At 40.5% G+C, this 16,694-nt stretch overlaps 1 protein-coding gene across 7 annotated transcripts in view; it reads right to left on the bottom strand.

Moving 5' to 3' along the window:
* TADA2A (transcriptional adaptor 2A) overlaps window positions 1–16,694 on the bottom strand; it is a 58,631-nt gene that overhangs the window by 16,156 nt on the left and 25,781 nt on the right. For all 7 annotated transcript variants that reach the window (XM_087956815.1, XM_026680464.2, XM_087956824.1 and 4 more), the window contains 4 exons: window positions 13,284–13,356; window positions 10,028–10,091; window positions 7,842–7,885; window positions 3,583–3,693 (listed from right to left, as the gene is read on the bottom strand). In XM_087956815.1, the coding sequence (XP_087812941.1) occupies window positions 3,583–3,693; window positions 7,842–7,885; window positions 10,028–10,091; window positions 13,284–13,356 (292 nt within the window). The remainder of the gene's footprint in view (window positions 1–3,582; window positions 3,694–7,841; window positions 7,886–10,027; window positions 10,092–13,283; window positions 13,357–16,694) is intronic.

Genomic DNA, 16,694 nt, shown 5'->3' with positions numbered 1-16,694 from the left:
TGGTGAGAGAGAAGAACTGGCCAAAGCCCATTAGGGAACTTCTGTAGCTGGAGGGGTGTGTGGGGTGGACACACAACTTGAACCTGGGCCTCCCGTTCCTAATCGAGCACATTCTTCACTAGATCAGACTGAAACTTGGGTGGAGAAAAGGATTAGTCCAAAGTCACCAAGGACTTCCGTGTTTTCAAATATCTACACAGCACCTCTAACACTGCACCGCACTGATTCTCAGGCTAAAATAAATGGACTGGTCCAAAATTACTGCCGGGGAGGTGGGGTTGGAGCTGAAGATGGAATTGAAGTTGTTTTTAGTCCAGCAACTTTAACACTACACCGCCCTGACTCTCCGGATGCCTTAATGGAATCTGGTCTCCAACCGTGGCAACTTTACAACTTGTGGACTTCAACTCCCAGAATTCCTCAGCCAGCCATGCCACAAGGTTAGAGACCCCTGCTTCAGAGCAATGGTTCTCAGCCTTACCAATGTTTAAGGTATATGGACTTCAACTCCCAGAATTCCCTAGTCAGCATGCTGCAGTAGTCCAAAGTACTGGAAACTTAGTCCCTAAAACGGAACAAGGCAGTGTTTCTCAATTGAAGGAATTTTAAGGTGTGGGGACGTCAGCTCCCAGAATTCCCCTGCCAGCTAGTGTTATCAATTAGCGTCGTTTTCCAATTTAATGAAAAGAAAAGTGGCCTTTGTGAAGGATTTTCCAGTCAACTGTGGGATTGGCCCAACCCTGCAGTGATGGTGGAAATGCAGTAAAACAATAGGGCCAATGGCATATCGCATTCAATTCTTTGTCTCTCATTTGAAGAGAAAATTCAAACTGAGGGTTTTGACTGTTCCGATCATTCCTCTGGAAAAAAGCAGTTTCTACGTGTAAACCACTGACAAACTGAGTAAAACAACTGAGTAAAACATGGACAGCTAAAAACCAGATTCTTGAAGAAGACTGGTAAAAATTCTAAAGGGGTTCTACATTTTTGCAATATTAATCTACAGAAATGCACAACAAATCAGGGTTCTCGCTCGGTCATTTCCGGATCTGTAATTAAGACGAACTAACGAACTAACCTTGTGCAAAATGTTTCAAATTAATCTGAGAATGAGAATTTTGAGTGAAGGACATTTCACTGGAAAAAGTCACTCTGAGATTTGCGTAAGGGAAAAAAGACCTCCAAATTAGTTCATATATTAAATATTATTGCCATGGATAGAGCGTAAAATCTTTTTTTTAAAGATACAAGGATGAGGCTTTTGCCCTTACGTTCCTTATTAGAGGCGAGAGATCTATGTGTTTAATTTATCTAATTTATTTGGCCTTATTCCAATACTCATCAAGCTTTAAAAAAAAACCATTGCTTTGTTTGGGAAATGGAGCCCAGAATGGTTACATATGGTATTTTGTTTCAGGAAAATAAAAATAAAATAAAATTGTTTAACTTCTAAACAACCATTATCTGACAAGATGATTACTGGTTTTATTTAGGGGCTGTTTAAAAAGGAAGCTATGTGTTGGGCACACAGACTAGTATTTTATTTTCATACTGATTTTCTCTGCTAAAATCCATCCAAAGCAGCTGTACAGTAATAATACCCATTCTGGTCAATGTGTTTTATAATTGAAGGGCTAAGCAATGTTATAAACAGACTCATCAAACAAAAGCAGATAAAATAAATTAACTCTTCCGTCTAGGAACTGTGGAAATTTTCCAATGTATTATATAGATAGTCCTCAATTTACGACCACAGTTGAGCCCAAAATTTCTGTTGTTAAATGAGACATGCTAAGCGAACTTTTTCCCCATTTCCTTGCCACGATTAAGTGAATCACTGCATTGTTAAATTAGCAACATGGTGATTCCCATTCACTTTGCTTGTCGGAAGGTCACAAAAGGGAATTGATCACATGATCCCAGGACACTGCAACAATCATCAATGCATGCCAGTTGAAAAGCATCTGAACTTTGATCAAATGACCATGGGGATGCTCCAATGGTCATTAAGTGTGAAAAGTGGTCATAAGTCACTTTTTTCAGTCCCGTTGTAACTTCAAATGGTCACTAAATGAATTGTTGTAAATTGAGGAGCACCTGCATTTATTCCTTGCGCATCGAGGAGCACCTGCATTTATTCCTTATCCATTTTAGTTTGATTTTAACATGATTATTTTATCCCTTTTTTTTAAAAAAAATGTTGACTTATTGAAAAATTCTACGACAGGTAGAGTCCACTTGCGGCGAGATGGAAGGCAAACTAATTTAATAAATAAATATAAATGGTTTAACAAAAACAATACAATGAACATAAAAGCAAATAAATCTCTGTCAGTCTGTACAGTCTGTACCTTTCTCCAATAATAGGTCATAATTTGCCAAACAGGTACAGGTAGTCCTTGACTTACATCAGTTTGTTTAGTGATCATTCAAAGTTACAATGGCACTGAAAAAAGTGACTTATGACCATTTTTCACACATACTGTGATGACCTGGGGCGTGGCACAAAGACAACACAGTCAAATAAGCAATGAGTCCCTTTATTATCTCAGACTTTGACCCCAATGTCCAGGTTATCTTCTGGCTGGAGAAAAACTCCCAGGAACAGCCTTTGACTGCAGAAAATTCAGTCCAAAATAGGGTAAACACAAACTGTAACTTAAAATCCAAACAAACCAAACTGAAGTAATTAGTTTGGCAGGGCAGGAGCAAGAATTTCAGACTTGAAAACACGGCAAAACTCACACAGTTGGGAAGATGCCAGAACACAGATAAGCCACAACAATACAAGATAAAGTCACATTTGCTCCCAACAGCCTGCTGCACGCAGCTTGCCTTTTTTATACACTGTGTTCCCAGCTGCAGCTAATGAAGGGAATCAGGGCCCTTTCCTCCCCCATAAGCCACGCAACCCACGTTGCTCCCTTCTCCATTCCTCCCTGTGTGCCCTAGGATGAAGGGGGGTGGGCCTGGGTCTTCTTCTGAATTCCCTCTTCCTTGTTCTACCTCTCCCCTGCTCTGCCCAGCCAGCCTTTGCCCTTCCCCAGTTTCCTCCACAGCCAACAGAGCTTCCATTCCCTGTCAGGTGTTCAACTTCCTCCCTGGATTCAGACTCCGACAGGGGTATGACACACACAACCGCTGCAGCATCCCCATGAACATGTGATCAAAATTCAGATGCTTGGCAACTGGTTCATACTTATGACGTTTGCAGCGTCCCGGGGTCATGTGATCTGCTTTTACGACCTTTTGACCCGCAAAGTCAATGGGGGAAGCCAGATTCACTAAACAACCAGGTTACTAACTTATCAACTGCAGTGATTCACTTAACAATGGTAGCAAGGAAGGTTGTAAAATGGGGCAAAACTCGCTTAACCAATGTCTCGCTTAACAACAGACATTTTGGGCTCCGTTGTGCCCAAAATACAGGACAACCTGTATTTTCTGTCTGACGAGAAACGCAGCAATTCTACATCAAATGCACCCAGATGCTGTTTTTACATTCATGGTTGAGCCCTGCACCAATGAGAAGCTGCTAGGTAAATAAATAAATATGAATAAGAAAACCTGGGAGTGCCTTACGCGCATGGCTCTCTATGAATTTATCGTGTTCCGTTGGTCCTAATATTCTTGCAAAACGCCTCATGGACTCATAGAGATCTTGAACTTTCTTTGGATATCTTCTTTCCAGAACTGCAAAACAAAGAAGGAAATGTATATTGAGCCAAGAATGTGATCCTGAAATCGTGTTTTCCCAGCTGTCCTGCTATGTTGAGACCAAGGCATCCAGGGGAGGGAGAGGTCAAAAAAGTCAAGATGGTGGCTGCGATCGTGTGGAGAATGCCTGAAGACACTCTTGATTGAGACTACAATCCCAGAATTCATAACGCATTACATTTACAGGTAGTCTTCAACTAAGGACCAAAATTCAAGTCTAGATAGTTGTAAAGTGGATCATCAATGTGACCGCCTGAAGGTCACCTGATCGAAGCCATCTTAACTGCTTCAGTGTTGCCACACTGGAGCTGAGGGACAGGAAGGGGGGATTGTAGATAGTTGGGATTCTGTAACCAAAACAAAATATTTTCTCTTGGGAACCAAGGACATTCTCACACCTGGTCGGAAGAAGGCGGAGTAATGTCGCCCGGCTGCCAGACTGCACTGTGATTGGACCATGTGGCTGATTGTTTTGGGGAAGTGAAAAACTTTTACTTTTAATTAGGTGACAAAACCGTGGGAGTCTTCAGAGTCGGTTTTCATCAGTTCTGTGCCAGTATGATATTTCTAATAAAATAGGACAGAATCCACTTAACAAATTTCTCACTTAGCAAAATAAATTCTGGGCTCAACTGTGATCATAAGTCGAGGACTACCTGTAGTGGCAAGAAAGGTTGTAAAATGGGGCAAAACTCACTTAGCCGCTGTCTCACTTAGCAACAGAAATTTGGGGCTTAATTGTGGTCATAAGTCGAGGATTACCTGTATTGCACATTTTAAAAAATGGACATGTTTTTACATGGGAGCTCCCAGAGACTTCCCAGCTGTGTCTGCTTCAGAAACACAACAGATCTAGAGGAACAGATGTTTTCCTGCCCCAGAAGCCTCCAACTTGCCTTTCATTTCTCTCAGACATAATTACATAAACACCAGCCATAGTTAAAGGGTGAACGTGGTGGCACTGGTTTTAAAGAGGAAACATGATATTAAGATCAATGACTTCGTCTAGACAATGGAGAGAAGGACCTGTACATTGACTACCATGCTGACTGTACCAAAAGTCACACAACCCGCAACTCAGCTTTAACCTTAAAACCACAACCCTACCTCAACCAATCCACCATCACCCAAGACTAGGCACGCACGCCCCTAACTACCTCAATTCCAACTACTGATGGCCTTAAATGCAAGCTACTCAATGCAAGAAGCCTTGCGAATAAAATACCTGAATTTTTCCTCTTACTAAATATGGCTAAATTCGACATCATATTTGTCTGTGAAACATGGCTCAACGCATCTCTCCCTGACTCCATTACCACAGTAAGAGACTATCATGTTTACCAATCAGATTGTGAAATTCGTAGAGGAGGTGGTGTTGCTATCTTCTATAAAAAGTCCTTACATCTAAAAAACATCCAAGCTACCCAGGAGCTTGCTCTTCCTGAGACCATCATCTGTGAACTATCTTTAAATATCACATTTCGATTCTTACTATGTTACAGAGCACCTGATTATGACATCAAACATGTAAACAAGCTAAATACACTACTAACATGGGCAGCATCCTGCCCACACGCTTTTATCTTTCTTGGTGATTTCAATCTACCTCATATTGACTGGACCCTAAATGAATGTACAACTGAACCCATACACGCAACCTTCTACAATGCTGTTACAAATCTGGGACTGGAACAACTAGTTACCAACAACACTAGACTAAACAACTGCCTCGATAGCATCTTCTGCAATAGTTTGAATTTAATTTATGGAATACAAACTAAAGAACCCTTTTCCAGCAGTGACCACAATATGATTGACTTTTGTCTCAACATACGCCCACACAAAAATCATCACAATGACGTAATCCCCAATTATAACTTCAAAAAAGGCAACTATGATCTTATAGACAACGATCTCTCATCCCTTGATTGGCAATCTCTATTCACTGGATGCAATACTGTTGAAGACCATTACAACATATTTTTACTTGAAGTCAAAAGAGTCATCAAACTATATGTACCAACAACTCCCAAAACAAAAAAAAAACAGATTACCCATAACAATAAGGAAACTTCAATCCAAAAAGAGATCACTCTGGTGGAAAAACAAATCTGGTCACGTTGCCAATTTCAAAAGCCGATACAAAAATTTATGCCACCAGATAAAGACTGAATGCACCAATTATCACATTAAACAAGAGGAAAACCTTCTATGCACCAATTCCACCCGCACTTTTTACAATTTTGTAAACAACAAACTAAAAGACTCAAGATCCATCCCACCCCTGATAGGACCTAATGGTAAAGACTGCAACGACGACACCATTAAAGCCAACATCTTTAACACATTCTTCTTCTCAGTATTTGTAAACAGCAATGGATCATGCCCAGTATTTCCTAGCCGAACCACAGACAACTACAATGATCTAATACATATCGATTTTACAGAAGACAATGTTGAAAAAGCACTACGCAATCTAAACCATCTCTATCTATTGGACCAGATGGAATATGTGCCTACTTCTTAAAAAAAAGCTATCCACTGCCATAGCCGAACCTCTAAGCATAATCTTTGAAAAATCTTTCAGGACCAGCTCCTTGCCTAACCTATGGTCACAAGCCACAGTCATCCCCATCTTCAAAAAGGGAGACCCAGCCTAGTTGAAAATTACAGACCAATCTCCTTATGCTGCGTCACCTGTAAAGTCATGGAATCAATTATTAACCAATCCATTATCCTCCACTTAGAGACAAACAACCTACTCTCCAATAAACAATTTGGTTTCAGGAAAAAAAATATCCTGTAATCTGCAACTCTTACACTGCAAAAACATATGGACTACACAACTCGATCAGGGCAAAGCAATAGATGCAATCTACATAGACTTCTGTAAAGCCTTTGATTCAGTGGTACACCACAAACTACTCCTAAAACCAAAATCTTATGGTATCTCTGGATACCTGCATAACTGGATAGAAGCATTCCTGTCAAACAGGCAACAAATGGTCAAAATTGGGAGTGTCCTATCAAATTCTGTACCTGTCAATAGTGGTGTCACCCAAGGCAGTGTTCTAGGACCAACTCTCTTCATACTCTACATAAATGACCTCTGTGATCATATTAAGAGCAACTGTGTTCTTTTCACTGATGATGTAAAGCTGTTCAATACCACAGACAATACTGCTACCCTTCAAAAAGATCTTGACTATGTATCAGAATGGTCAAACAAATGGCAACTTCAAATCTCAACAAATAAATGCTCTGTCTTACATATTGGCAAAAAAAATCAGAAAATAAAATACAAGCTGAATAGTCAAGATCTTGTTGATGATCCAAGCTCTGTAAAGGACCTTGGAATACTCACCTCTAATGATCTAAGTGCTAGAGCCCACTGTAACTACATAGCCAAAAAGGCATTAAGAGTTGTTAACCTAATCCTACATAGCTTTTTCTCTGGTAATATCACACTACTAACTAGAGCATACAAAACATTTGCTAGACCTATACTCGAATACAGCTCATCAGTCTGGAACCCACATTACGTATCTGATATTAGCACAGTTGAGAAAGTCCAGAAATATTTCACAAGAAGAGTTCTCTACTCCTCTACTCGTTGTAGAATACCTTATGCCACCAGACTTGAAATTCTAGACCTAGAAAACCTTGAATTACGCCGTCTTCGGTCTGATCTAAGTATGGTATATAAAATCATACATTGCAATGTCCTACCTGTCAATGAATACTTCAGCTTCAATCATAACAACACAACAGTACACAATAGATACAAACTCAAGGTTAACCGCACCAAACTTGATTGCAGGAAATACGACTTCAGCAACAGAGTGGTCAATGTCTGGAATACTCTACCTGACTCTGTAGTTTCTTCCCCAAACCCCAAAAACTTTAACCTTAGACTGTCTACTATCAACCTCACCCCTTTCCTAAGAGGCCTGTAGGGGGCGTGCATAAGCGCACCAATGTGCCTATCGTCCCTGTCCTATTGTTTCTTTTATTTTTCTTATATGTACCCATTTCATGTATTCATAACTATGTATATACTTATACTTATTATCTTGTAAGCAATTGACAAATCAAATAAATAAATAAATAAAATAAATACTTACTCTGAAACTTTCTGAGATTGATTAGTCCATGGTCTTTTATGATTCTGTAAGGTAAAAGGTGCTTATTAGTGGTCTTTCTAATCACGAACAAGAGCCAGCAGCAAAAAAAACCCCACCAACAATAACACCCTTCTGAGGAACTGGCATCGTGTTTCCCTTCGAAAAGGCTGGACAAACACTTGGTAAGATTTGTTGGAACAGGCAGAAATGTTTCCTTCTGGGCAGAGTGAATTACTCATTTAGCAGAAGGACAAGCTAGGGACCTGAGGTTGGAAGGAAAATTTCATTTTTAATACCTTAACCAGGTATGTGTGTGTTGTGTGTGTGTGTAAAAGATGCTGAGGGAGTAATAAGAATCTCACTCTGTTGTTTGAAGTTTCCAGGTCCAAGGACCTGTGCAAAATAGCGCACGCACACACACACAAAACACACCCCATTCCACAACTCCATAAAAGTTACCTCTTCAAGTCCCTAAAGTGAACACCAAATGACCATCTTGCAGCGACACGGTGTAAGGGGTTTGAATGCAGCGGATAAAATCTTCAAGTAAATTACCTCCAAATAGATTCCTGTCACTGTAGGTGTAACAGCTGCCTTAATACTGTCTCAGATTTGCATGAAAAAGCATTAAAACAAGTTTCCATATGTAGTTGGGAAAATGCCTGGCATGGAGCACTGGGCAGAGAAGATTGGGAGGGAGGGGGGCTTGTGATTTCCAGTTGATCAAGTCGACTATATTTACCTCCAGTTTCTATTCTTCATTTTGGAGTTAATTCTATAAAGATAGTAGGATTAACTGCAATGATTTACCTAAGAGGCGGGGAATGATGGCTCCTTTATGACTTGTGGACTTCAATTCCCAGAATTCCTGAGCCAGCTAGGCTGGCTGGGGAATTCTGGGAGTTGAAGTCCAGCCACCTTCAAGTGGTCACGGTTGAGAAAGGCTGGTCTACAGCAGTATTTTCCAAGCTCAGCAACTTTAAGCTTCAAGCTCCCCATGCAGGCTGGGGAATTCTGGGAATTGAAGTCCACACATATTAAAACTGCCAAATTTGAGAAACCCTGATCTAGGCAGTTCAAGATGCCCTCCACTTACAGCGGTTCATTTAGTGACCGTTTGAAGAATAGCACTGAAAAAAGTGACTTAGGACCATTTTTCACACTTACAACATTTGCAGCATCCCCACTATCATGTGAAGAAAATCCAGATGCTTAGCAACTGGTTCATACTGATGACGATTTCAGTGCCTCGGGGTCGCCTGACCCCCTTTTGTGACCTTCTGACAAGCAAAGTCAATGGGGAAGCCAGATTCACTTAACAACTGTGCGACTAACTTAACAACTGTGGCAAGGAAGCTTCTAAAATGGGGGCAAAACTCATCTAACAAATGTTTCACTTAGGATCATAAACTTTGGGCTCAATTGTGGTCGTAAATCGAGGACTACCTGTAGCTAGTTATGCACAGCCTATCTGTTTAATGAACATTGGTATCTGTGACTTGCTTCTCCCACTGAGCGGAATGCCAGTTGCTCAGACAATACAGGTAGTCCTTGACGTGGAGCATTTCTAGAATGGAGCATTCTACTAGCAATAGCAACAGCACGTAAGATTTATATACAGCTTCAATGTGCAGAATCAATGGGGAAGCCAGATTAACTGCAGTGATTCACTTAACAACGGTGGCAAAAAGGTTGTAAAAGGGGGCAAAACTCATTTAACAACTGCCTTGCTCAACAGAGGAAATTTTGGGCTCCATTGTGGCCGTAAGAACCTCGGTGGCATAGTGGTTAAAATGCAGTACTCCAGGCTACTCTGACGGCTGCCTGCAATTTGGCAGTTCAAATCCCACCAGTCTCAAGGTTGACTCAGCCTTCCATCCTTCCAAGGTGGGTAAAATGAGGACCCAGATTGCTGGGGGCAATATGCTGACTCTGAAAACCACTGTAAAGCACTATGAAATGGTATATAAGGGCTGTAAAGCACTATAAAATGGTATATAAGTCTAAGTGCTAGTGCTATTGCTATGAGTACTATCCATACATGTATCACTGGAGCAATTAACAAAATTGGGCTGTGTTGTATCACATTTATCCCTTTTCAAATGCTAGTAGAGAACTGCAATTAAGCTCCAAGGAACTTTTTAAACAGTGGTGATGGGGGGCGGGGGGGATTGCCAAAAACTCACTTTTTCCGTCTTTGCCTTTCCTTTAACCGAGAGTGATAGATATCTACGACTGCAATCTTCAAAGCTGTGAAAAGTTCAAGGGGGAGTGGAAGAGAGACGAAAAGAATAAAAATCCTTCATGCGGGAAATGCACAGCAGTGATGGGGCGAAGCAGGATTACAAAACCGATCTCCCATATCATCACAGCAGTTGCTTGTTTTCTTGGTAGTGAAGAACTCAAGAACTAGCAACACAAGGTGATCTGAATCCCGCTTTGAAAACCATCTCTTCCAAAGCCTGGACATCTTGTGAGACTTGGTGTCTACCAAGGTTCTTGTAGGCCCTTGGTGCTCTCTGAGCTTGGCTGTTTTCTTGCAGACATTTCATGACCCAACTAGGTATCGCCACCAGGACTGATGATGTTACCTAGTTGGGTCATGAAACGTCTGCAAGAAAACAACCAAGCTCAGAGAGCACCAAAGGAGCTCGCAGTTCAACCCTGAGCTATATAAATATTCTCTTCTATTGATACTGTCAATCACTGGGCCACCAGAGACCGCCTACTATGGATCCCATTGGTCAAAGAAGAAGAACGTTCTCTGCTGCGGCACTGCCCTTTGGAACAGGATCAGATCTGCCCCCAACCTCCTACCCAAAAGACCAGGCTTTGCAAATTGGTCTGGGGGACCCAATGGGGAAGTTTGACTCTGGAGGTGGCTGCTCAGTTGACAGCAGGCTCCACCTTTTCCGCTCCCCCCCCCCATGCTCCCCGGCTCTCTGCTCCCCAGTTGCCCATCTTTTTTTTTACTAGTCATAAGGGAGGAAATAATGGGGACCCCCCCCCTTCTAGCACAGTAAAATTGGGAGAGGCTGAGATGGGTTCAATATTGACATTAATTGCCTGATGCAAATATAAAGGAAAACTTGTAATAAAGCATGTGCATCTGATGAAATGGTAGCTGACACGGACACCGTAGTTCCCTATATGCCAAAATGGGGGGGGGGGTGTGAGGCTGTGGGAAAAGAGGACGTGTGCGCTTAAAGTACATGTAAAAATAATCATGTTATAACATTGAGGTTAAAGGAATGAAAAACTGCCCCTGTTGCCACGTCATGTGCTTTGCGGTTTTAAGGTATATAATGAAATGTTGAATAAAGGGAGGTTCCCAATCGGCCGCAAGCCGTCCCTTTTGACTGCTTGTCCGGTTGACCCTCATTGCAATGTGATGTAAGTGCCTTAATATTGGTTTTATGTTTGCTGTGCTTCAAATTCTAATAAACCTCTGAATCCTAAAGTGAGGCTTTTGTGGTGTGCTATCTGTTCAATTGTTATTAAGTGCAGCTATGCTCATAATCAGGTTTTTCCCCTGACAGATTGATGTTATTTTGTTTTCTTTTTTCCTTGTTTGTTTTATTGTTCTGTTATTTTACTTTCACTTTGTTTAAACGTCCTTTTTGTTCTCTGTGTTGAGGTAATGAAGATTTAATAGCTGACCAGATGTAAGCCGAGATGATGAACTGAGGATGAGTCAGCAGGGCTGTGAGGGTGTCTCTCTCTCTCTCTCCTCGTGTTCTATCTCCATTGTAGTTCTCCGTGAAGAGTAACAAAGATTGATTGTTTGCTTGGTATGTGCCTAACATGTATATGTAAGTATACAGCTGTCTTGGACATAAACCACTGTTAAAAGACAAAGCCTCTGTGTGCTGTGTTGTGTTCCTGGGTTGTGCTGCAAACACTCTGACACTTCGTTTTTTTAAATTATTATGGACCACCTAGAGTAGCTGGATGGTGAGATAGACAGCCAATAAATGTAGTAGTAGTAGTAGTAGTAGTAGTAGTAGTAGTAATAATAATAATAATAATAATAATAATAATAATAATAATAATACAGGTAGTCTTCAACTTACAACCGTTCATTTAGTCACCACGCAAAGTTACAATGGCACTGAAAAAAAAAGTGATGATTTCAGGCTTACAACCATTGCAGCATCCCCATGGTCACATGATCAAAATTCAGCTGCTTGGCAACTGACTCATATTTATGATGGTTTCAGTGTCCTGGGGCCATGTGATCACTTTTTATGACTTTCTGACAAAGGAAGTCAATGGGAAAGCCGGATTCACTTAACGACCGTGTGGCTAATTTAACAGCTGCAGGGATTCACTTAACAAATGTGGCAAGAAAAGTCATAAAATGGGACGAAACTCACGTAACAAATGTTTCGCTTAGGAACAGAAATATTGGGCGCAGTTGTGGTCGTAAGTAGAGGACTACCTGTGATACCATATGTGTTTATGGTTGGGAGCAACCAGTGAGGGATGGTCTTCAGTTGTGACTGCCATATGCTCATGAACAGCAGAATCCCACAGACATTCTGACATGGCCTTGTTGTTCATTTTAGCTCTCTATATAACCAAGTTCCACATTAAAGTTTGCTTTTTATATGCAGTGAGACTTTTCTCTATCAAGCTTCTACTTGTTGTGACAGTTGCAAGGATGCGAGGCTGGGTTTTTTTAATTAGAAACTGTGATTTTTATGCTCTATGAGATGAGTTTAATAATGTAATTATGCTACGAGCTGTTTTGGGAGCGCCTACTTTGAAATATAAATAAATCATGCTGATTTAAAACAATCCCCTGTAGTGTAAGGATTTTAACGCGCTGTGGGAAACATATGTGAAAATGTCCTAAAATTGTTATTTTTAAAAAAAAACCTAAAGCGAAATATGTATTTTCAGATGATAATTGAGGGACAAAACCCAAGGTTTTTGTGTTTTTATCATTACACTGCCCCTGAGTCACTTGTTGAGTTGGGTGTTTATAGAAATCCAATCAATCCATCAAGCATACTTTAAGGATGGCTGTTTCTGAGGATTTCAATATTATTGGATATCAGATGATAACTCTAGCTGAATCTCTCTGGGTTTGGAACTAAACACAGTTCAACCCGTAAATATCTGTTGGGACATTACCAAGAAAATCTAGAGTTGTAATTAGATTGGCACTGATTATGTTACCTAGCTTGGTGATGAAATGTCTACAAGAAAATAGCCAAGCTCAGAGAGCACCCCACTTGTAATTAGGAGTCAGTTTAAAAACAACAACAACCTGGAAATAATTACTTGGCAACTATTGTACTTCTGTTGCCAAAAAAGCCTATGTGGACATGTTCATGAAGCCAATAGGAATAAAGAAAAATGACTACAGGGGATTTTATTCCTTAAGAAGTGGAGAAAAGAGATGTTCAGGTTTTCAACCATGGAAGCAAAACTCACCATGTAAAAGATCTGAGTCATCCTCCACGAAATCTATATCTCTTAAATCCCATTCAGCATAATTGTCAAACTCCTGTGGAAAACAGATAAACAAAGAGAAATGGTTCCCGGTTAGCTCTGAATAACTTTAAATAAATATAATTCATAGAGCTGGAAGGCAGACAAATAATTGAGTGTGGTGAGGTTCACAAATATGCTTACTCGTGCTTTACCAAGGCTGACTAAAGACTGAACCTGATTTTTCTGAATACGTACGTACAACTCAATAAACATTCATTAGACCAGCTGGATTCACAAAATATATTCAAGTAACATTTGGCAGGCTAATTTGTGGGGAAGAGCACTGTGTGCACTTATTTATCAATTGATTTATTCAATTTCTATGGCTGCCCAACTCAACCAAGGGACCCTGGGCAGCTTGCAAATGTAAAATGTTAAAACAATTTAAAAGACATGAAAACAATAGAAACATCCATACGGTAAATATGTATAAATGTAAAACAGCAGCCATGATGATTACACCACTAATAGTGAAGCCAAGTAACGGGGCCCTTCATACATTCTGAGCCCATAGCCAAGTTTTTAAAGCATTGCAACAGGCCAGCAGGATTGGGGCCATTCTGATCTCTGCAGGGAGGATGAGGTGGGGGTGTGATGGAATGGAATGGACTAGAATGTAGAATAGAATAACAGAGTTGGAAGGGACCTGGTAGATTACCCTATACCAGGGGTGTCAAACTCAAGGCCTGTGGGCCAGATGTGTCACGTGCTGGCCCCGCCCTCACCCGATTTAGTGAAGGGGGGAAAAAGTCCTGATACGTCATGTGACGACGACGTGGCAACGTGAGCTTGACACCCCTACCCTATACCATTCTTGACAGGTGGCAGTCTAGTCTCTTTTTGAAAGCTTCTAGTGATGAAGCTCTCACTTCCAAAGGCAGCTTCTGTTCCATGGGTTGGTTGTTCTCATTGTCAGAAAATTTCTCCTTATTTCCAGGTTAGATCTCTCCTTGTTCAGTTTCCATCCATTATTCCCAGTCTGGTCTTTGGGTGCTTTGGATAATAGGTTGACCCCTTCCTCAAATATTGTAAGACTGCTATCTCCCCTGGTCCTTCTCTTTACTAGACTAGCCAAGCCCAGTAACCGTTCTTCGTATGTTTTAGCTTCCAGTCCCCTAATCATCCTGGTTGCTCTTCTCTCTACTTTTTCTAGAGTCTCAACATCCTTTTTATAGTGTGGTGGCCAAAACTGGATGCAGTACTCTAGGTGTGGTCTTACTAAGGTTTTATAGAGGGGTAATAGTACCTCACTTGATCTTGACTGAATTCCTCTGTTAATGTAATTTAGGATTGCACTGGATATTCCATAAAGTTTTGGCTACAGCAAAAAAAAGCCCTTTTTTCTAATTCCCACCAGCCAGCGGTCTTCTGAGTACATTTGAGTCCAACATTTCTTTTGCTAAGCAACCTTGCTAAGTTAAGCAAGTGTTGTCACCTGCAGTTGTTAAATGAATCATGTGGTTGTTTAACGAATCTGGCTTTCCCCATTGACTCTGCTTGTTGGAAGGTTATTTAACGGTGACTATATATGACCCTGGGACAGTGCAACTGTCATAAATACCAGTTGCCAAGCGCCTGAATTTTGATCACGTGACCATGGGGATGCTGCAAATGTCTTAAGCATGAAAAGCGGCCATAAGTCATTTTTTCCAATGTCACTGTAACTTTAAATGGTCACTAAGTGAATGGTTGTAAGTCAAGGATTACCTGTACACACTTTTGCATTTGATTGTAACCATGTTTGCATTATTGCTCTTGTTTGACTTGGAAGAGAGCTCTTCTTTTTTTAACCTGCTGAAGATTTATCTTCACCACATAATGGTTTATTGTGATTATCACTATTTTACTTATGAAATCTTTTTACCATGTTTCTTTAAATTTAAATTAGTGATGGGGCAAATCCCTTTTTGGCTCTTAATCCCCATGGTTAAATTTTTATTTTGGATTATTTTAATTTTCGGCTTGCTGTTACAGGTGGTTTACAACTCTCTACAGAGTTTTATAGGATTTTGTGGAATCATTTTTAATATTTGGGATTATTGTACCGTTTTATTTCGGTTGTAATCTGCCCTGAGGGCTCCTGAAGCAGAATGCTGGGCTGTACATTTCCAAATAAATAAACATTATAAGAGCAGACGAATGTAATAAAATTAGTAGAAAAAGTAAATGGGCTCTAAATTGGCCTTTAATCTTTTACTATGAGAAAGACTTTCCCTTCCCGTTTATTAATTAGGATCAGGTTATTAAAAGTAAATAAAGTATTTATTGTTTGTCCAACCTTAAGCACAATGAAATGTTAAGTCTGGTGAAGAGAGGTGAATCCATACAAATTAATTTATCATTTCAGGGCATCACAGTAGCAAAAAGTTGGATAGAGGTAGTCCTCAATTTACAAACATTGATTTAATAACGGTTGGAAGTTACAACAGTCTCAGAAAAAATGATGGCCCCCTCCTCAAAGTTACAACCATTAACCACCTCCATACCCTGTTTCTCCAACAATACGGCCTCCCCCAATAGGAAGTCCCAGCATGTTTTATAGGCATGAAATGAAATTAAGCCCCTCCCCCAAATTAAGGCCTATATTAAAACATGCGAAATGGAGGGGAATGGTGGGGGCTTGCCGTTAGGAAGAACTTTTGTTGCACACCCGGATATGGTGCTGCCTGCGTTGACCCCGATACGGTGCCCCACCAACGCCGAGGTCAACATCCAAGCTGTCGCCGCCCGCCCGCCCGAAGATGCAAGGGGGAATTAAGTCACCCCGAAAGACGGCCTAGCCATTTTTTCGGGGCTCAAAAAAAAATAAGACCCGGCCTTATTATATGAGAAACACGGTAGTTATGCAATCACAGTTTGAGCGCTTGGCAACTAAATGAATGGTTGTAAGTTGAGAACCAATGTACTGTGTAGAAAGGACCATAAGTTGTTGATTTTCTCTTATTCATTGAAAAAGATTTATATATAGATAGTCCTTGACTTACAACAGTTCACTTATTGACCATTTGAAGTTACAACAGCACTGAAAAAGTGACTTATGACAATTTTTCACACTTATGACCATTGCAGCATCTTACATGATTTATATTTGGATGCTTGGCAACCGACTCACATTTATGATGGTTGCAGTGTCCCAAGGTCATGTGATTCCCTTCTGTGACCTTCTGACAAGCAGAGTCAATGGGGAAACCAGATTCACTTAACAACCGTTAGTAATTTAACAACTGCAGTGATTTACTTAACAAATAAACAAGAAAAGTCATACAATGGGACAAAACTCACTTAATAAATTTCTCACTTAACAACATAAATTTTGGGCTCAAAATTTGAGGACTGCCTTTAATATCCTTC

This window comes from Notechis scutatus, chromosome 1 (genome assembly GCF_049901735.1).
Source record: "Notechis scutatus isolate UNSWTSFEM ecotype Mainland chromosome 1, rNotScu1.2, whole genome shotgun sequence".
Taxonomy (NCBI): domain Eukaryota; kingdom Metazoa; phylum Chordata; class Lepidosauria; order Squamata; family Elapidae; genus Notechis; species Notechis scutatus.
The sequence above is the reverse complement of the archived record's forward strand: the minus strand, read 5'-3'. Positions and strand labels throughout refer to the sequence as shown.